This window comes from Ambystoma mexicanum, chromosome 5q (genome assembly GCF_040938575.1).
Source record: "Ambystoma mexicanum isolate Mex_15411 chromosome 5q, UKY_AmexF1_1, whole genome shotgun sequence".
In the NCBI taxonomy this organism is placed as follows: Eukaryota; Metazoa; Chordata; class Amphibia; order Caudata; family Ambystomatidae; genus Ambystoma; species Ambystoma mexicanum.
Window position 1 is genome coordinate 820974102 of NC_090933.1, and position 22410 is coordinate 820996511.

At 46.9% G+C, this 22410-nt stretch overlaps 1 protein-coding gene across 2 annotated transcripts in view; it reads left to right on the forward strand.

Moving 5' to 3' along the window:
* CPNE3 (copine 3) overlaps window positions 1-22410 on the forward strand; it is a 444306-nt gene that overhangs the window by 165442 nt on the left and 256454 nt on the right. For both annotated transcript variants that reach the window (XM_069621306.1, XM_069621305.1), the window contains exon 3: window positions 12657-12836. In XM_069621306.1, coding sequence (XP_069477407.1) covers window positions 12657-12836 — 180 coding nt within the window. The remainder of the gene's footprint in view (window positions 1-12656; window positions 12837-22410) is intronic.

The window sequence follows — 22410 nt, forward strand, 5'->3', positions numbered from 1 at the left end:
GCTATAGTGCTGGGCACACTAAGGACTGTACATGTATGCAGTGCTCCAGATAAGATTTTGAGGTGGGAGTATTTTACTCCCTGTTTTTAAACTTTGAGAGTAAATCTGATTTTAAGAGAGTAAAAATGACTTTTCTCCTTTGCAAGAGAGTAAAATGTATGCGACATGTAGCCGACGCATGCACACACTCTATGGAAATCATTACCGTACGGCAGCTTTCTGCTTTGTGACAGAATACACTTTTCATTATTTCTCTAAGGTCTGGCCATTTGATCTCTCCTGTATATATTTAAATGTTGAAATCACAAAAACCTAGCCAATTACATAGTAAAGCAATGAATTGTATTGTGTGTTTTGAGGTTCGATAGCAGAATTGTCATTTGGTGAGTCCTCATTTTCTGGAGCTATTACTACCTAATGGTATGCCAATGTTATGATACAACAGTGCAGAGAGGCAATGGGCCTCATTCCGAGATTGGAGGTAGCCATGGCACTAATAGCGCAATGGCTGCCTCCACTAACGGTACCGAGTCCGCCCTCATTCAATGGGGACTTACCGGTCTAGTCGGACCTTTGCGGGACCGGTAAGTCCCCATTGAAAATACCATTCCCCATTCCCATTTGAGCCCCTATAGGGCTCAATGGGAATGGGGAAGGTGCAAATAAAGCTACCGCAATTTGCGGTACCGTTATTTGCTCCCTGGACCCGCAAACGGACCTCGGAATAGGGCGCAAAGGGATTACCGGCACTGATGTCCTTAATGGTGCCCGGTATCCCTTTGCGCCCACCTCGGAATGAGGCCCAATGACTCCATGATAAATTGTACATCTAATCTTATGGTCAAATGGATATTTATATAGCGCTTTTGGCCAAGCGATGTACATAGAACATATTTATCAAAATTATCACCGAACCAAAGTCGGTACTCCTTTATCGACCTCGAAAGGATGAAAGGCTGAGTTGAACTTGCCGGGATTCGAGCCTGCAACCTACAGATCACGCACAGATTGCATGAATGAGTGCTCAACTGGCTGAGCTATCTTATTGGCTAACATCCTTCAGAGGTCGGTTAACTGAGTATCGACTGAGGTATAATAATCACAGTATCTAGATGTTAGACAAACCATTTATGAAGCACTACATGAAATTAAATACCTCTCTGGATTATCACAGGCACAGGTTTTGCTGAGTTTCTATTTCAATTACAAATGTAACTTTCATGTGTTTGTTTTTGAACAGCGCTTGCACTTCCTGGAGAGTCAGGTTTTGGATGTTTTAATTGTAGTCTTGAAGATTTGAGAGACTAGAACACCTGTGATTGGTGTAATGACAATCACTCACCCTTGAGCAAAGACTCTGTTACCACTGACTATTTATAGTAATGTACCCCATTGACTGCAAGGTTGAATGGATGTAATCTAGACTGTGCATAGTCATCATTTTACACACTTACAATTATAGTGTAAATTAAATTAACAGTGTGAAAATGATCTGCCTTTGCATGATTATGCACACAGCACCAGAACTTTGAAAAATACAATTGTGCAATACTGGTTTGCTTTCACTGGAAAAAAAGCATAATTTGTTACAAAATATTAATTCTCAATTGCAACTTAGTTTTCTATCTAATTAATGATACAATCCTAACATTCTAGGAAATTATACACAGTGCTTCTAACGCTGAATGGAAAGAACCCATTCCTTTTTTATCACAGTGTGCAGTTTCTTTTTTTGAAAGGCTTCAGAGAAATACATTGTGTTTCAGAGGTGGCCTGCAATTACATCCATGTAGATAAACATCAAAAGAAGCCTCCTAGTTTCTATCAAGTAACCTGACCTTTGCACTGTCCTTTGCTCTAAACCTGTGTGTAAATGTACCCAGGAAAATAATAAAGCTGTCGTATTTGCAAGATTTTCATGCATAAAAAGGCCTGGGACCCAACTTATCTGGAGTCCTGCATGTATGTGAGAGATACAAAATTGCTGTTGCTGTTGAAGCCAGCTGAGGACTGCAGTGGGATACAGTATGTCCTAAAATAGTCCCATACTCGCTTGTGATCCCTAGAGAGCAATCATTGCTATCAGTGCACCTCAATGCTCCAAAGTTTGCGTTAGTCCAGCACAGTAAAAGAGCGGGTTGCAGTGCCACCCAAGTGAAACCAGTGTTTCAAGATGTAATACCCTCATTCTGCACTAATCTGTGTGGCTGCAAGTTACGGGTTGTTGTAAACCTCTGGAGTAACAACATATGGCTAATGCTTCTAATACTTACCAATAATCTTCATTACTCTTAGTCCTCCTCTTCCTATCACACTACTTACCTATCTTCAAGGCAGTCTCTCTTCAATCTTTTGCAGTCGTGTTGCTCTGTGGCCACGCCCCTCTTCTGGCACCACTTCCTCTGCCATGCCCACTGTCTACTGATCAATCCCATATCTAGGGGTGTGCATAGTGGGTATGAGTACTGTGATGAGGAAGCGGAGGACTAGAGGTAATAAGGATTTCCTGTAAGTAATAAAGCATCACCCAAATCCCCTCTTCCTCGTCCCAGTACTTTCCTATCTTGAAGCACACAAAAGACGAGATTGATCCATATCCTCCAACAGAGTGCAATACAAAGCCATGGATACCATGCCTCCACCCTGTGCAAATTATTTCACATCAATTCAGTTCCACATTAGTTAAGCAATGCCACCCTCAATACCGCTTGTCCAAATGCCTGATTTGCATGTCCACTGTGATGCAACCTGGAGCAGACTATATCGTGGATCAAGGCAGTTTTTGCTTCAGCCCGTGAAGTGGCCATCAATCTTGTTGAATGATCTTGTATACTAATGGGCAAAGGCCAAGAAAATCGTCGCCATAAACCTTCCACTGATGGACACTGTGAATGCTTTGTGCCCTCTCCCGATGTTACAAAATGTCACAAAGCAACTTTTCGATCTCCGAAAAGGGACTGATGTCCACATACGTCAACAATGTCTGCCTAACTTCCAAACCCTTCATCTCCGGCTGTCCCAGGCCCAGATCTCCAGTCACCCTGGGATTTATTATTGTCTGTGCCATATGGAACTATAATGATACTTCAGGCTGAATTACTGGGTTACAACGGAGCACCACTGAATCTGGGGTAACCCAGAAGAAAGGTGCCACACACAATAATGCACTCAATTACTCCAATTTCCTTGCTGATACTATGGGCACCAACAATGTCACCCTGATCTTATGAAGCTTCAATTCTGCCTTCTCCAATGGTTTTTTCGTGGGCCCCTATAAAGACTTCAGTACCAGTGGCAAATCCCATGAGGGAACAAGCAATCTGATCCTGGGCCTTTCCACCGAAAAACCCTTCAATTTCCTGGCAAGGCATGCTACTTCCTTCTCATGCTCAACCCAGGGCTACACAACTGCACTAATTGGTGCCCACTCGGTCCTGAAGGAGGAAGTACCAATCCTAACTGCAACCTGTCCTGCAGAAAATGGCTTTTGCTGGCGCCCCACACTGTAGAGCAAGTATGCCACTGCTGCCACACCAGGATGAAAAAGGAGGTCAATGTTTGTGATATGTCCTCTTGGTCGACATCCTCATCCCTCCCTGAATCCCAGCTGAAACCGTGCCTGAGAATCCATGCATAGTCAACCCCTCCCTCTCAAGGACCATGCCATGTAGACCCGATTGCTGCACTTACCCCCAGCAGTCTGGAACCTGATCTGGAAGGGGAACCGGGATGTCCTCGTCCAGCAAGGGGTCAACATGATCTTCTTGCACTTCAACCTTTAGATCATGCTTAGGACTTTGAGAATTTGTGGAATGGAAGGGAGGGCAAACATCAACACCTGAACTCTCCAATGCATCTGTCCTTGTCGCTAACGGGTTGGGATCCCTGGAAAAATACATTGGCAACAGTGTATTTCCCCAGGAGGCAAGCTGATCCACCATTGGCATTCTGATTTTATGAGTGATCCCTCTGAAAGCCACTTTGGACCAACACATTTCCTGAGAAACTGAGAACCTTCGACTTAAGTTATCTGCCGCCACATTGTCCACCCCCTTGATGTAACAGGCCTTGATGGACTGGAGATACTACTCTGACCACTCTCCTTATTATCAATGCCACCTTCTCTAGCGCCCAGGATGGTGGGCCCCTGCTGATTGACATACGCCACTATAGTCATGTTCTTTGTTCAAATCAAGACAGGAAGACCTACCCGTTGCTGAATGATCTTGAGGGTTCGCTGTGCAGCGTTCAATTCTTTCCTCTTGGGTACAGTGACCCTGGCAGGGAATGTCCCGCAGCACTACTCCAGACCCCACAGCAGTAGCATCCGTCATGATGATGATTGGATTTGGTGGCGATAGAGTGATGCCCTTACAAACGTTGTCCAACTGCAGGCACCACTGCAATGATCTACTCACATCTGGAGAGACTGATACCAGCTCACTGAGTGCCCCATCTGATGGAGCCCAGTGCCTGATTAGGTGAGGCATCAGAGGTCTGTGATGAAGGAGTGCCCAGGGTGTCAAAAAAAACGGTTGCTGCCATCATTCCTTGCAACCTGAGCCACAACCTGCAGGGACCACCTGTTTCTTGCTTAGCCCCTGAACTTCCTCCATGATGGTTCTGGCTCTGTCCTCTGGCAGCTTAACCCTGCCCATGCAAGTAAGAAACAAAGTGCCTATAAACTTCAACTCCTGGACCGGGCAAAGGTGAGAGTACTGCAAGTTTACCACCCAGCCCATTCACGCCAGCGTCGAGATAGGGGTCTACCGCTGCTCCCTCCTCGGGCAGCATGCCCCCCCCCCCCCAGAGGTGCAAGTGTCTTCCTAAACATGATTTTAGGCCATAATGAAGAACCATATACAGATAGTGCTGTTCTTGGACTGTAAAACGCAGAAACTGCTGGTCTGACAGGCGAATGGGAATGTGTAAGTACACACCCTGGATGTCCAATGCCACCAGCCAGTCCCCTGTGCTTACCAGTAGTATTATTTGCTGTTGTGTCTCATCTTAAAGCGTATGTGGGTAACAAGCGGAATCATTGTTCTCAGATTTAGCACTAGTCTTAACCCTCCAGATGCTTTAGGAACTAGAAAGGCAATCGAGTAGCAGCCTTTACTCTCTTTGAAACCTTGGTACTCTGAAAATGGCTACCTTTTCTAGGCGTTTTTGAATTTCGTGGGAAAGAGCCTGCCGTTTTCTAGGATCTTGTGGCCATGGAGTCTGAACAGTCCCTGTTCTTGGTGGAGGAGGTGCGAATTCTATAGGATAACTTTGTGAAACGCCCTGAAGAACTCAAAGGCCTCTAAGGATTTCCTGATTCCACAGGCATCAGAACCATTTTAGCCTCCCTCTAGCTGGGACACTCACTTAGGATTTAGGTGCCTTGGACGGTGATCTTGCCCTAGTGCCCCAACCGGAGAGTTTGACTGAACCTCCTGGACTGTTCTCTTCCCTTCCGGACAAAGATTCTTTGCTGGAAGGCCCTGTGAGATGCTCTTGATGTCTAAGGGTGCATTTGTGGCCACTTCCGGGGTATCGGTCTACTTATTTTGCTTGTGGACCTTATGGTCCGTCTTATCCAGGCCATTCCTATTTTGTTTGGCTCCTTTGAACGGCAGGTGGAGGGCCACTATCCTCTATGCTAAATCTGTCGCCCAATCTTTCACATGGATGCACCGTCTATCTGCTACTGCTGTTCTCATAGTTAGTGCCGCAGTACGTACCCCATCATAAAAGATGTCTAAAAGGAACTCAATGTGGAGGTGCGTACTCAGCACCTCAAAGTTTTTCCCTGACTTCAGCACCTAGAGCAGTTAGTGGAAGTTATCCAGCAGCACTAGTGTATTGTAACACCCATAGACGTTACTTCTCATTGCCAGGTGTGCGCTGGCATAGTTCTTGCATAAGGCGGCATCCACCCTCTTATCCAATGGGTTTCTCACCCCCACCTATTCCGCTGACATGGAAGGATTCCCTGTCCGCAAAGTAGAGAGTAGCCTGTCCTCCCGTCAATGGGTAGAGTTTCGTCGTGGACCTGTTCACCAACAGCCTCTCAGGGTCCTCCCATTCCCTGAACAAACGTGCCTTGAAGTCCCATATTAGCATCAACCCTTTCTTTTATTATTGTTATTTTTATTATTATGGTATTTATTGAGTGCGGACATAGCTTCAAGAAGCAACAGAGCACTTTATAGAGGTATATAACAAAACAGATACACAGAGGAGCACAGAGGAGGGGTACAGCTGTACAGGGTAACGGGGAGAAGAGGGGCTGACGGCGTCTAGCGAGTCAGGTGGCGTGGGATCTGACGTGATGGCCTAGGTGTTTATTTAATTATTTATACATTTATAGCAGCAAAGCCCTGAGACATCTAAGATCTAGGTCAGTTACAAGTGCGGTATCATAGTCCCCAATTTGTAGGACAAGGCATGAAAGTTACAACATAAGGGTAAGTCGTGAATGAGCACTCCGGGAAAGCCTTGCTCCATGGTCCAGGGGGCTACGTCGGGTATGCAGGAAGGCATAAAAAGGAACATTGGTATAGATGCACATTCCGGAAATGTCTTGCCCCATGGTGCAGGGGGCTACGTCGGGTATGCAGGAAGGCATGAAAAGCAACATTGGTACAGATGCACATTCCGAGAAAGCTCTGCCCCATGGTGCAGGGGGCTGCGTCGGGTATGCAGGTAGGCATAAAAAGCAACTTTGATATAGATGCACATTCTGGGAAAGCTCTGCCCCATGATGTAGGGGGCTACGTCGGGTATGCAGGAAGGCATAAAAATCAACATTGGTATAGATGCACTTTCTGGGAAGGCCTCTCCCCATGGTACAGTGCAGGGGGCTACGTCAGGTATGCAGGAAGGCATAAAAAGCACCATTGGTATAGATGCACATTCCTGGAAAGCTCTGCCACATGGTGCAGGGGGCTACGTCGGGTATGCAGGAAGGCATAAAAAGCAACATTGGTATAGTTGCACATTCCGGGAAAGCTCTGCCCCATGGTGCAGGGGGCTACGTCAGGTATATAGACAGGTATAAAAAGCAACATTGGTATAGATGCATATTCCGGGAAAGCCACACCCCATGGTGCTGGGAGCTACGTCGGAAATGCAGGACAGGATTACAACAAAGGGTGGTTTGTGAATGAACATTTAGGTAAAGCCTAACACAGAGAGGACACACATTATGACAGTGAAATAAGAATATGTAAAATAGTCTTGGGTGTGCGTTGATTCTTGGGAGAGAGGTGATCGAGAGCTAGCATCCAAGCCAGCAAGAATAGTCAGATGGACGTTTTTAAAGGAGTTTGTGTGCAGTGTCAATCAGACACCAGTATGTATGTTATTACTTGGTAGTGTGGCTGCCCCATCCGCCCCTGACAGGCTCAGAGAGTCGTGAAGGGCCTTATAGGGCGGCCTTTGATAAGAGGCGATAAGCAACTTTTGTGTGGTGGTGACAAGTTATGCAAAGAGAGCTTGCTGTGCACAAATGCAGGCACCCGCGCTTACCTGCAGAGCTTGGTTTAGGTAGTACATTGAGCATCCGCGGGATGTGGTGTGCTGGTGGCATGGCTTGTTGGAACAGCTGAATCGGCGATAGCATTTGGCTCTATTGGTTTCAGAGACAAAACGTGAATAGATTGAGGTGGCCGGCACACCGGCCATGGCCAGACAGGCCGGACAGGAAATGAGAGCCTTGTGTGTGGGCCTTTGGAGTGGGCCGGCTTCGCCTGCCTGCTCCCCTGGATTTGGTGAAATGAAGCAACTTGCAGCCAATCTACAACAAATAGGGTCGGCACGTTGAGGAAACATCTCTGATTCTGAGAGATGGTGGAAATGGCGGCAGCCATTTTTAAATATTTTCAGGGCTCCGATTCATGTTGATTCAACCCAGCAGGGCTTACCTTACAGATTGTGGTGGTAGCCCTGCAGGCTAATAACATCAGGCATTGTAGAAGTGGTGGTGTGCCTTGGGAGTCTCGAGCAAGAGGCCACCCTGGTTCTTGTAGTTGAGGAGAGACTCCTAGAATAGGTGAATTATTTTCTGAATGCTAGGAGCATGTGGCGAATCCGATGCTGACGGCAAGGAGATACCATAGTCTTGGGGGCGTAGGCAGAGAAGGCTTATTTTCGGCAGCAGCAGTTTTCAAGTATGCAAGTGTCCTGGCTTCTGGTGGTGCGCTGTCTGCCGGAGATGCTGAGTTTCTCTGTGAGATAGCTGGGTGACTTGAGTGCGACTGCCTTATAGATGATGCAGCAAGACTTGAAGGTGATTCGTGTATGCAGTGAGAGCCAGTGAAGGTCGATGAGGGCCAGTTGATGTGGTTGTATCTGCGTAGATCCTTGATGAGGCATGCAGCCGCGTTTAGGACACTTCTCAGGGGCACAAGGGAGGATGACAGGAGGCTTTCTTGGATGTAACCCGAAATGTCTGGACCATAGGGCTGTCGCCTTTAGCTAATGCTGGTTTCTTGAACTACATACGCAGATACACTATGGTCAATACCTCCTCTGCTGAATGTGTGTCAAGGCATTTACCCGTTGGTGCATTTCCCTTCTTCTCTGCATCCAAGCTCAAAGGTGAACAAGAGGAAGATCGCGTCATGCATCCCTTCCTGTGCATTTTCCTGTCTCTCTATTATTGAAAGACCGTCCTAGTTAGCTTGGTGAGATTCCTGTCATCCAGCACCCTCTGCTCCTTTTTTTCTGTGCAGGGGGACTGGGGAGAAGAAGCGGTACTGATCGGCTCCCTGTGGGGACTTTTCTGTGTGGCTTTCTCTTGTTGACAGTGTTTTGTCAATTAGCCAGAGCCTTCCGTTTCCATAAATGCAGGAGTCTTGCTCCACTCTTGGCACAAAGCAACGTTTTTTGTTTATAACCTTTATGCCGATACGGCCCGCTCAACCCCTACTTACCTGGTTGGGGTGTCGGTACTAACCTCTGGTCCTCTGGGACTGTGCAGCAGCCCAGGTGAGACTAGCCCAGACCAGGCCTGAACACTAACCAGGGACCATCGTTGGACCTGCTACTGCCGCCCCAGCCAGGCAGGGGCTGTGAGAGATCATTCAACTGCATCACGCTCCTCCCAGCAGGTTCGCACCATGAACACGGACCAGAAATTGAAACAGGAAATGGACCAGGCAAGGAGGGCATTATGACGGAAGAGGTGTGTTAGGGAGAATTCTCAGAAATGTACTAATTCCCTTCTACCTTAGAGACCCCCAGCTCTTTTTGCTGGACTTTAGGACTTTTAATTTCTATCCTGGAGAGAGTGAGACCTTTTCCCCCTCTCAAGTATTTTTTCATTGATTTGAACACTGTGTTTCCTTTGAATTTGGAGTCTGACAAACTCCATAGGCATCATCTTTTTACATTGTGTCACACATCACCCTCAGTGCAGTGACACAGCAAAGTTTTCCAGATTTCCCAAAGGTTTAAATACCTTCTCCTGGTTAAACTACTGTTTCCAAGAGCAGTGAAGTGAAATTGACTTTACCTACATTTGTAACTTTCTAGACCCAGCACACACTATCTTACAATAGGGTGCTGCAAGGGTTACTTAGTATCTCCTTTGTCTAGTTTCCCATGTAACATTTTTATGTTACCCTTTCTACGATTAATGGCTGGTGGCGGTGGTTTACTTTTTCCTACCTTTGTGTGTTTCTACCGCCGGCTGCAATTGCAGCTGTAGTGAAGCACCTATGGGTGCCCATATTGTCAAAATGTCACCGGTCTTCTTTTTTTGCCATTTCTTGGTGGAAAGGTCCTTCTTGAGATTTACTCTGCGCGCCAAACCAGGTTTGGTCCATTTGTTCGGTTTGTCTTTGGCGGGATTCACCAATGAAGCCCGCCCCTGGCTCCAGCGTGTCTGGCAGGACAGGAAGTGAGGGAGGTGCCCGAAGCTCCCTGTGCTTATCTCCTTGGTTACAGGAATGCACCCAAAGGTGATTGGCTGAGTGGCTGTTCTTGCAGGACATCTACCCTGCTGTATGATTGACAGCTAGGTTTTGAATGAATGGGAGAAACCTGCATAAAAGGCGAGGTCTTTTGCTTGGAAGGCAGAGTCGACCACTGGACGAAGGAATCCAAAGAAGAACTTGGAAGAGACGCTTGCTGCAACTGCTGGACTGTTGGTTTGCCTGGTGAAGCCCTGAATTCGCCTCGACTAGAGAAGCCCTGCAAAGGACGACTTCTCCCCTTGGGTTGGTGGGACCAATCGACCCCAAGACGAACTCATCTGGAAATCCGCTAGGAGCTGGCTATACTTCACTTGCTGCTGCAGGAACCGATTGCCAGGGAGAAGAACACCAGAATCGAGTGTCTCATCTTTAAGTCGGACCCGAGCTCCAGGAAGATCCTCCGGACTCCAAGGAAGCAGGACTGACTGAGCCTGAGCCACCTCAACAGAGTGCTGGACCCCAGATATGAGGAAAGTCCACAAGGTACCCGAGAACCGCTGTGGTGCTATTTGCGAGAAGCTGAAACCAAGTGCTGCTGATCTGAAATTTGCCCATTGCTGCCGCCGACATTCAAGCCGTGGTGCAGGTGTCCCCAGACGTCCTCCCTCTTGTCCCCACGACTAAGGTCCAGGAACAACAGGATCTGCCATACTACAACTGGAACAGAAGCCAGATGGAACCAATTTCTTCAGACCTAAGGTACAGTAAACTAAGGGGTACATACCTCTTGTCGTGTAGCCCTGCTAGCTCTCAGTTGAGACTTGTCTTGGTTGCTCTTGCAGAGTTGTCCCAGCTTGTGGCCCAACAGTGGTTTCATTTTCTACAAAGACTTCTAAAACATTGTGCAAGACTTTTTACTTACTTTCAAGAAGTGCTTCAGCTCAACTAGACTTTTGCTCAATTAACATTGGCTGTTCTGGCACCCTGAAAGACTCTTCTAACCTCCGACTTTGTGCTTTAACTGTCCCTCAACAAAAGTCACACATTCTAACTTGTGTAGCTTGGAAAGGGTTTATTTACATTGCATTTTGGGGTATCAAAAGTACTTACCTGCTTAAGAATATTTGTTAACCATTGTTTTATTCCCTCATCTTTTCCTTTTGACACTAACCTCAGTATTGCACTAAATGTGCTAGTGATATGTCAATGTCCACAGTGTCCTAGTTATTTAAGTCACCTCAGGGTGTAGGAAGTATCTGTGTGCCATCTCAAATGGGTATCTACTGATTTATTGAAACTGAGAGTGTGTATTTTTGAAGTATATTTTTGTGGCTTATCCAACTGACTGTTAAATTAATAAATAATTGTTTAATCAAGAAACCTTGAGTGTAAGTGTTTATTTGAATACTTGTCACTGTGTTACAACCCTACATCTCACATTGACCCCTCTTGAGATACCCCTCTTGAGATAAGCCTGGCTGGTCAGTCACTCTTCCAACTTGTGTAGTACATGCTTATACCAATGGTTGGGTTAACTATTGCCAAGAGGACAAGGCTGGTGCAGTCTCCCACAGGGTGCTGCATACAATCTTGCCTAACAAGGTAGTTGTCAGGGAGAAACGAGATGGGAGAGCCTGTGCCCTTACCGGGGGCTGCCATGTTTTTTAGGGCCATTAACCTATGCCTCAAATTCCTCACACTCGCTCCCATATCTGGCCCCCTCCAACCCACACATCTGATCTCCCTCTCCTCCCAACCCTGTCTCTGAGTACTAATCATGTTAAAATCCCTGTTCTTGGCACGTGCTTGGCTGGTAAAGTGGTTTGGGATGGGGAGCTGTTTCCGGCCAAGTCTGCTCCAGAAGGGGATGATTAGCGCTCATTGCAGCCTGTTTTGTGGAAGGGAACACATCGTTACAGATCATGGCTCTTTCTCCTCATAGAATTTACCTCTTAACACCCTAAATGTAACCAGAAACAAGAATGTAAAACAGTGGTTTCATGCTTGTCCTCTTTTGTTATCGACGGTGGCTTTGGCAGGATCCAATACTGGACATAAACGTTGCATTTCTGTAACATGTTTCTTCAACGTGCTTCTTTTATACGTACTTGACTCTATGAGCCTCTTTTTTCCCAAATGTAAAAGAGTGCATAATGCTACTCAAAATAACAAAAATAAGTGATTTGGTGGTTGGAATATTTGGTACAGGAATATAATATTTCTCTGAAAGACCCCTCTCCTAGCACTATGTCAACACTATGTTTGCCTGCACGTGGCTCTCTGCAATAGCGGAAGCAGATTCTCGAATAACCAAATCACTGCCAAGTGCAGGAGGCCAAGACTTTGAAGACTTAAATGCCATCCCTTCCAAGAATGTGTTTTCCATGGACCTTACATTTACTGGTATTAATGCAATGTTAGATTTTGATGTACCCTTAATGACAGTGTTTCCATGACACATAGCTGTAGGCTGTTGAAAAATGCACCCTATACAACTGGTCACGGCTGGCATTTAGTTCTCCCACCGTGCCGGACCACACATATTTCTTTAGGGGCCACGCATGCTTTTGAGGCACAGTTAGGGTTGCCCATAGACAAACCCTTTATAACCTTATAATGAATAGGCGGCATTCCACTCCCCCTGAAATGACTTGCTGCCCTCGTGCTGATTCCACGCGGAGTGAGTCGACTATAGCCGGTGTAATGAGCAAATTAGACATCAAGTGACCTGCAGTCTTTTCTTTCTTATAGATGGATCGGACAGAAAGAATAAAGAATTGCTTATCCCCCAAATTCTGCAAGCGATTTAGGGTGGATTACCAATTCGAGATCGTGCAGAAGCTGAGTTTTGGCATTTATGACATTGACAACAAGACCATCGACCTTAGCGATGATGATTTTTTGGGGCGATTTGAATGCACTCTCGGGCAAGTAAGTACAACATCGTATAAGGTTTTTCATGGCCTTGATCTTTTTTTTTAAACAAATGCTTTGCACCAACGGACATGTACAGTTAGATAAGTGGGGTGAAGAGGTAAGATTGAAACTTAATTTCAGGAATCCCAACTGTTGATGCCAATACGCTGTACCCATGTAACTTGCACTGGAGGGCGCTTGTCAGTACATTCACATGCCTATTAAGCATGAAAACGTAGCCTGGACCCAGGGTGGGGGCCAATATGTCACAGCGTAAGCCTGGTGTAGCCTCAGGAAAAGAGGCTTCTGCATTATTTAGCGTGGGCCGTCATGGGGCTGACAGCTTGGTTGCGCTTCTGGTTTTTCAGCATTTTTTTGTAATCTCTTTTTTACACGTCAGTGTTTCCGATGGGATGCTGGAGGCACCCTTTCGTTAGTCATTAAATCCGGTCCTCATCAGGATCCTGTCAATGATTACTTGAAAATGAGATTCTCAATTATGCTTCCTTTAACTGGGTTTTAAGTTGCGGTGAGGGAAATTCCTGAGCAATATTAAAGATAATATTTAATTCTAACTAGCTAACTGTACAGAATGTGTAGTTGTCTATGAGGTCATGACACTAGGAGTGGCTCGAAACTTGAGATGCAAGTGGCGATAGTGGCTTGTGTGTGGAAAACCTGGGCTCATTCCTGTTATTCTACTACCCTGAAAATGATATGCTGTGTAGTAGCAGAAATAACTGAAACCGCCACAGGTCCTCATGCACCACACCAACCAAGTGCAGGGATTACTTATCATTAATCTTCATTATGCCTAGTCACAGTCCATTACTCTATGAAGGAGTCGGCCTTGACACAGTCCCTTAGAGCAGTTTGCTGCCCCTCCCCGGTATAAACATGGTGCCTTACCTCCATAACTTACTGTTCATACCAAAGAAGCATGGGCCGACGGTCCCCAGGAGGGAGAGGTGGGTCGTCATTACTAGTAAATAATCCATGCATTACCTCTGCACCATTCCTTTCCTTGCCCAAGTCCATTACTATATGAATTGTCCCCAAGCCAGGACTGGATGCATCACAGACTGCAAAGCACACTCAAGATACTGCAAACCCAGTTACCTTGGACTGACGCTCAAATTAAAGGAAAAACAACCTGTAACACAGCCAAGGCAAAACCCTTATCCATCCACTTCAGATAGCCAGCCTTTAATGGTTAGCAAAGGTGTTGAAGGAATTCCAAGTAGTGGCTCTGTATATATCTTCCAGAGAGGGCTCTTTTGCATCAGACCATGAGATGGCCAGCCCCACGGTGGAGCGACCAACCACATTCCCTGGAAGCGGGACCCCAGAATCTCAATATGCCAAGGCAATGATCTCTTTAATCTGCCGACTGCTGGTCAACGAGGAAGCCTTGTGCCCTTTATTTACCCCCCGTAGATGACAAACAGACTGTTGGAAGATCTAAATGAGGCCGTCTTCTCAAGATAATACAGCAGTACATCCTTCACATCCAAACCGGCCATTTGGGTGCGTATATCCGGATCAAGGTCGGCCGTAAAGGCTGGAATAATAACCTCTTGTGATAGATGAAAGGTAGAGACCAATTTAGGATGGACGGAAGGATCACATCTCAAGATCCCTGCCTCCAGGGGCACAGACAGATTTGGTAGAGAACAAAGCAAATATCCCAGTACCCCAATCTGGCACGTAGAACCAATTGAAATTATAAAATAGTCTTGAATGTCAGTGGCTGCAGATCTGCTTCCCACAGCGGCTTAAAGAGACGACCCTATGGGGCCCTACCGATAGAAGATCCCTTGTATGGATAAGGGTGCAAACCCTCAGCCTCTCTATAGCAAAATTTCATAAAATCCTATTAATATTATGATTGGAGTCTGAAGAGTTCCCCCATGGGTCCCACACCATTGTAATTAATGTTCTCAGAGAGGAAGCCTAGCCTACACTCCTCATGCAGAAAACTAGCAATCCAGAGGCAACATTGAGTTCCTAGAACACTAGTTACAGAATATATTTCTGTGTCTAACATACGAGTGGAACATTGATGCGTTTTGGACCCCTGCCCAGCCAGTGAGATTAGTGAGCATAACATTTGCCACTTCAGGCAATGCCCAACTCCGATTGGTGGGAGGCATCAGGTGTGCTGCCAACACTATTTAGGGGATTGCAGCAGTTATAGGGGTGGAGCCACTGCCAACAGTCACAGAATTGGAAACCATGCTCTGCGAGTCCAGTAGGGAGCCACCAGCAAAACCCTGCCCTTGGACAACCTGATTCTCCTCAATACCCGAGGGAGAAGCAAACTGATGTATACATGTACAGGTACAGTAGATCCGGATGCTGTAGGATGGACCGGTCATTTACTGCCCAACACCATTCCTCCCGACTCTTGTAGACAAATCTGGCCACCTTGCGATGGCTGTGGGAGGCAAACATGTCTGCCACCGATAGGCTGAAATTCTGGAACACCATCCTGAAGGCTTCCGTACTGACCCAACACTCCAGGTATGAAGAGAGTCGTCTGCTGAAACCATCTGCTGGGGAGTTGCACTCCCCTTATGCGTGCCGCTTCCAGAGATAACAAGTTGACTTCTGCCCATGTGCTCAGGGGGGAAGAGCCCATCCCGCCCTGACAGTTCATAATAAGATACAGCCGTTGTGTTGTCCGACACAACCTTCACAAGGCAATTCACAATCATGCAGGAGAATCCCAGTAGAGCGCGCCTGACTGCCTCCAGTTCCCTCTAGTTGGAGGACCGCATGTCCTACCCAGGCTTCCACTATCTTTCCATAGTCATGGTCTCTAGGATCACACCTCAACCCCTAGCGCTGGCATCTGTAGTTATCACCTTTGGCAGCGAGGAGTCAATTGGGCACATTGCAAGGCTTCAGCCACCATCTCAAGTATTTCACCACTCTGGCTGAAACTGGAATTAAAGCTTCCAAATCTTGGGAGGCCAGGTTACAAAATCACTGTAGATGCCACAGCAGGGGCCAAACATGAAGTCTTGTCCACAGCATGACAAAGACAATCACTGCCATCAGCCATTGAAATCCTGACCACTGTCTGGCCGTCGCCTTATCCTGATGGCAACTCTCAGGAGGGAGGCGGGGGGAGTGAAAAGTCACTTTCTCCCTCAGAATGTTAATTCTCTTGTGGGGGAGGCAAACCATCCCCAGGCCCAATGACTATGATATCTTGGACCGTCTTATTCAGTGACGTCTTGTGATTGATAAGGAACCCAAAACTCTACACACCTTTGTTGCCCTAAGCTCGATATATAAAAGTGTCAAACCCTAAAGCATAAGCTCTTCGAGGTAGGCATAGATCCTGAATCCTCTCTCATGCAATAGGCCCACTTCTGGAGCCAAGATCTCGGTGAAAACTCTGGGGGCTGTTTGAGGCCAAAAAGATAACACCACAAACTAGAAGTGCTACCCCGCCACATCAAACCGAAGAAACTAGAAACAGAATGGATGGATCGGCACATGCAGGAAGGCATTGTTCAGATGTCGCACTGCAAACCAATCCCCCTTTGTGATTAGCAGTATGATCTTTTTCAACATGCCCATCCAAAAGGACAGGTTGCTGATGAACCTGTTCATGCCCCTGAGGTCCACCACCAGTCAGAATCCACCTGATGCTTTTGTCACCAGGAAAAACTTGAGTAACATCCCTGCCCTCGGGCTTGCTGCAGAACCCACAGAATTGCTCTCTTCAGCATCACACTCTGTATTTCTGCTTTCAAACTGTCTCCCTTGACAGGATCCCAAGGCCAAGGGATCTCCACTACTCCCGTCTCCCAGGGGGGAATCAGGAATTATATCTGATGACCATCTTTCAGGGAGCCCTGAACCCAGGAATCATGCACATAGTTTAGTCAGATATCCTTGAAGAGACATATCCTTCCCCCTAATGGCATCAGCCAGTCACGATCAAGCAGACTTAGAGAGCGACTTCCCAACGTCCCCCAAACACCAATGTTGGCCAAGGGCGGTTCCTGGACCGACCGACCGGCCTAGCTGGACGGTCCTGCAGCATTTACAGCACGCAGATGCCCCAGATTCTCTGGCCCAGCTCTGGTTTCCCATGTGCACTGTGTCGAATGTGTTCCACCCTCCACCCCAGCAGGAGTTGACAGGAGCTTCCTCACCACCGAAACCTTGCCGAGCATGTTGCCACTTAAAACACCACAAAAGGATGCACAGCTGAAGAAACAGGAGCTATGATATAATATGATAGTTTATTTATATAGCGCCTATACACAATGGGCCTCATTACGAGTTTGGAGGTAGCCATGCCGTTTTTAGCATCATGGCTACCCCCAAACTCGGGCCCGGGTCCTGAAAAATGGGAATTACTGGGCCATTCCGACCTTTGCGGGCCCGGTAATTCACATTCGCGGGACACGGACCTGGTACATCCCCCATAGGGCTCAATGGGAATGGGGAGGATGCTAACATCGCTCCCGTTAATGACGGGATCGTTGTTAGCATCCTGTTCTGCTAGCGGGTGCTGCTCTGCACGTCTCGTCTGACCAGGTGTACAGGGCGGCCCCACGAGCCGAACTCATAATGTGGAGGTAGAGTGATAACGGCGCCAGCAGCACTACCGGCGCCGTTATCACTCTACTGCCAGGGTCGTAATGAGGCCCAATGGGCCTCATTATGAGTTTGGCGGTTGCCGTGTCTGCATTACAGGTACGGCTACCGCCAAACTCGCATCCGGCACCGCCACCCTCGAATGGGCACTTTGGCCCATTATGAGTTGAATGGGTCAGTAATTGCCCATTCGCGGGTGGCGGTAATGCCGGGCTCCTCATCCCCATTCTGCCCCATAGGGCAGAGTGGGGATGAGGAGCATGGATGCACCGGCACCGTTTATAACGGTGCTGTGCATCCATGTGTTTCCCTCGCGGTGCCGCACAGCGGACCCGTGAGGGAAACTCGGAATAAGGCGGTACGGTATGGACAGTGCCGGTGCCATACCGGCACCGTCCATACAATACCGCCTGGGTCATAATGAGGCCCAATGTGTTTCAAAGCGCTTGGAGGTGGGGTCCCATCTTTATATCGGGGGCCGAAGAAAGAAAATGCTGTAAGGGATTGGAGTAAATGCTGACTTTGTCAAAGAGTAATAGAGTAATGGACTAGGAGGAGGAAGAGAGATGGACGTGGAGATAAGAAACCTACAGGTCAGACTCCACGCCACCAAAGGGGAAAGCCACAAATTAGCAGCAAAAAACATCTGACAAGCTGTCTATCCGCTTCACCAGCAGGTGCATATTATCTCAGTCAGAAAGGGCCCTTACATGTACGTCTGTTTACCCGTAACTAACCAACCACCATCTAATTGTCATCCTTTTCATCTTACATACGCTCCAGTGTCCCCACTGATGGCCACCACAGGCCTAGACAATACCACAGGAACACTGCTAAGCTATAAGCAACCCTCCTCTCTGTCACACTCCCAAACATTATCGGCAAGACTGCACTAAACACACCCTGCCCTTTTCAGTCCTGCTCTTCCATTAGGTAACATAATGCCAGATAACTCCTGCAATCCCATTGAAGCATACCAGAACACAGAACCTAGTGCCTTCGACCTGCACCCATCAACATCACAGGTTTCGAATCAGCCAAGAGGCAATTCAGTTATGCAGTGTGCACTAGTTGGAGGGGATGAGGCAGTGAGGAGAGGCAAAGGGAAAATGGCAGCAGGTGAGGCAGCAGGTGAGGCAGCAGCTGCAGGATGCAGGGGCCATTGGTCGGTCTCAGCAGATGGTGTCCGTGTTCCCTGCATTGTGAGTGACTGGATGCAGGAGATATGCAGTGTGCTAATGTTGCTCTAACATGTCATGGAATTGTTTGGTTATTCTTGTCTTTTGCCATTCTTAGTGACTACTTGAGGGATACAGAGTGATTTTTGAATATATTGTTAAGGAAAAAATGTGTACTGGTAGCCATACCAGGGAAGCAAAGTACCAGAATAGGAATTGTATTTCATGTCACTATTATGCATGTTACTCCCACTGGTATATGCCCGTTGAACAACATTCCATGCCTATATTGAGCTCATCATTTTGTTTACAAGAGAGGAACAACCCTATGGCAATCCCTCTCACCTGCCCCATAAGGAGCAGTCCATCTGAAACTGATGGATCACATCCCCTTTTATTAGACAACCAGAAACCCCAGATGTGGTGGTCATGGCTCTTTGCCTGGTCAGAGCACTGTCTCTGCTGGTTGTTGTGGGGGTGACGGGTTGAAATGTGAGAGTCATAGCAAAAGGCATAGCGCCTTGAATCCTCTAGTGTGGTTGGAAGGAGTAAGGTAACAGGACGTGGATTTAGATTTGGTGGAATTGGGCAACTGCCCAACAGGAAAGTGCCTTTAGGAAATACAGGGTTTGGCAGATTCAGTCACATGTCAAGCTTTCCAATCCTATTGGCCTCTCCTGGGGGAGTAGTCTTGCTACATGTGTCCTTTTGGGGGGTGCGGGGGGGGGGGGGTGAGTCCCCTCTTTAAAAACAAAGTAGAGAGATGGAATACAGACACCTCATGTGTACCATCGGCTTATGTTATTCATGAGCAGGCAGACACCATTTATACATGGATATGTGAGCTGCAAGGAAGGTTCAAAACGTACGCACCATCAAAGCTACTTTGCAACTCACCAGAGATGACAATATTACAGAATCCGGTTTCTTCATTGCAACCTAGCACTCTGCATTTGTGAAGCCTGCCACTTTGAGTACCACTGGTTTTGCATATGTAAACACCTTTTGTAAAAAATGTGTATCAATGTTGTTAATCTGTATTTGTCTGCCTTGTATGCATTAAATATGGGTGGTTTGTTGATTTAAATGGAGAGAAATAAATAATGATGTATTAAATAAAGCAACTATTGGGCTACATGTTTAGCTTCCGTTGAATACTTGACAAACTATTCAGCATTTGCCGAATAGTGAATATGCTATTCAGTGTACCCCTTCTTGTGTTCTCCAAGTGCATGCACAAGTATGGAAAAGCCTGAATTTTGCGTGTGTCCTCATTCACAAAGCAAAACTTGCATGTGCAAATTACATTGTGCATGCTGGTTTTGCACACCCGCAAAACATGCACATTGGAGGCATGCCCTGGGAGCAGTGGCGGCTGGTGACTTTGAAAGGTGGTGGGGCGTAAATTTGTCTAGGCGAATTAGGGAGTAAGCGAGCCCAACCGACATCATGGGAGATGCAGGGGGTTTTCCCCCAGCGAGAACTTTGGAAAAATGGCTTCCACAATGCACAATTTACTGTCCAAATCTACAAAAATATGATATAAAAAGCATTAGGTTTTAAATACTAATGGTGGTACAGTATTCTTAAGTGTGATGGTGTTTTTTACAGCAGCTTGTATTGAGAATAACTGGCTCCATGTTGTATGCATAAAGACATTAATTATATAGATATCCGGTAATGATAGCTAAACATAATTTTGTCATGCTGTTACTGGCGTGCATATGCGTTCATCCTCTTAGTAAGGTGGGATTTATACATTATCTGCAAAGGGAGAAACTAAACTAAAATATGACTTGTTTGCCACTTATAGCGACATTGTCCTACCTTTAATGGCTTGTAGGTGTTGCTTGGTTATTTGCCCACTAATTGGCTGCCCATGGGCAAGCTAATCCCTTTGGCCATTCCCACCCACTTCCTGCCTTTCCCTGTGCAAAACACATCTACCTGGGATCTCTTTGGGCTAGCTTTTTCAAGCATTACCATCACACTATGTGCTAGAAGTGTCTGCCAGTGTTTTTTCAAAGCAGTCTTCTGAGATTTAATGACTTAATTGGAGCTGTAAATGCACTACTGGTGTTATAAAAATGTCTTAACCAGGTCTGCTTTCAGCCACTCGATTTAGAAGCACTATTTGGCATTCACCGAACTCATGTTAAAAAACAAGCATTGGCAAAGCCAACAGTTTTGGCTTGCGTATAAGTATTAGGCATTTGTCTGGCACTTCTATTAGAATCCCAGATACTCTCAGCATTTTGCACATGCTACCATGAACGGCTGGTAAGTGCCTTTCTCGTGCCTCCACAAAAGCCCAAGCTGTTGGCATAGCCAATGCTTGTTTTTAAAAGAAGTGGAGACCACTTATCATTGAAGCTTCACTCCATCGGATTGCAGCCCCCACAGTTTGATGTTCTCAGGGTGAGAAGCGCCCTACCGGAGGGCCCAGTTCATGGGCCTGCCGGCCTGCCAACTTTATAAGAATCAACAAATGAGTAGTCAACACACTTCAAGTAAAGCAATTCCAGACGCCCGGCCACCAAAACATAAGAAACAATAAATGCTCACTTTACAATGCCTGTAAGGCCCCCTTTCATTTAAAGCGAGTGCCTGGGACAACTACCAAGCGAGTGCCTGGGACAACTACCAAAGGTACATTTTTGAGTCTACGTTGAATGCGAGACATTTTTGCTGATTGCTCAGCTGTTGTTAAAATGGCTGTGCAAAGCAAGTTTGTCTCTCACTCCAGTTAGTACAACTAAGTCATAATGAGGTGATAGGTTGCCTTGAGCCCATAAATTCCCACATGTGTTAGTACACCTGCCCCGGCAGCATTACTGCAGCTAATTCTGTAGCGTCCCACCTTCAGTGCCCCACATCACTGAGCAGACACCAGGACCAGGTCTAAGCGACATACATCAAACGTCTCTAATAAAGTGAGTGTCTGGGTGCATGACATTGTGAAGGAGGCACCACAGATGCCCAAGGGGGTAAACGGTAGCTCAAAAGTACTGGTGGCTCCTACAAATAGTGCTGACTATGGGGCAGAAAGGGGGCACTCCGGTTTTATTCAGTCCCAAAGATAACAGCACACAGAATGAATGTCTCTTCTGTGGCTGTTAGTCCCCGTCGGCCATTGTTCCCCCCAGCGCCGAGTGGGCCTCTTAGCTGCATCCAACAGAGATAATTCCCAGCCCGTTTGGCTTCCCCCTTAGAGACACTGACTCGGGCCTGTGAAAGGCCTCAGACACCTTTGAATAAACTCCTGCTCGCCTCCATAATACAGTTCTTTTCTCCCGACTACATTTTCCGGGCATGTGAGCAGCTCCTAGCCGGGCCCCAGCATGCTGAATGTGATCTTGTTTGGTTTCAAAGACTGACAACCCCACGCACTTCTGAAAAAGGCAGACGGAGGAACAGGGTGGGAGGAGGGGGGGGCGTGATTTCATGTGCTCCTGGTGACGACACCTCCGCAGTACTGCTTTCAGTGGCTTGTCTGACTGTAATACTGTCCACTTATATGGCTTACGATAGGAATTTATTGTAAATAGTTATTCTTATTATCTCCCAAATTAGTGGCGCACTTCTTTTTATCATGTTCGAATAATCCTGTTGCATTGTGTGGCTGGCCTGTGCGTTACAAGAAGGGGTCTGCAGCAATTGCATAGCCCACTGAGCTGTCTTAAGGCAGGGGCTTGGGGTTTCCTTTTTAACACCTCAGGCTGGTGCAGAAAGGGGTTTTCTTCCAGATGCCCGAATGAGCACGTGGTTGGGCAGTGTGCGGTGGGTTGACT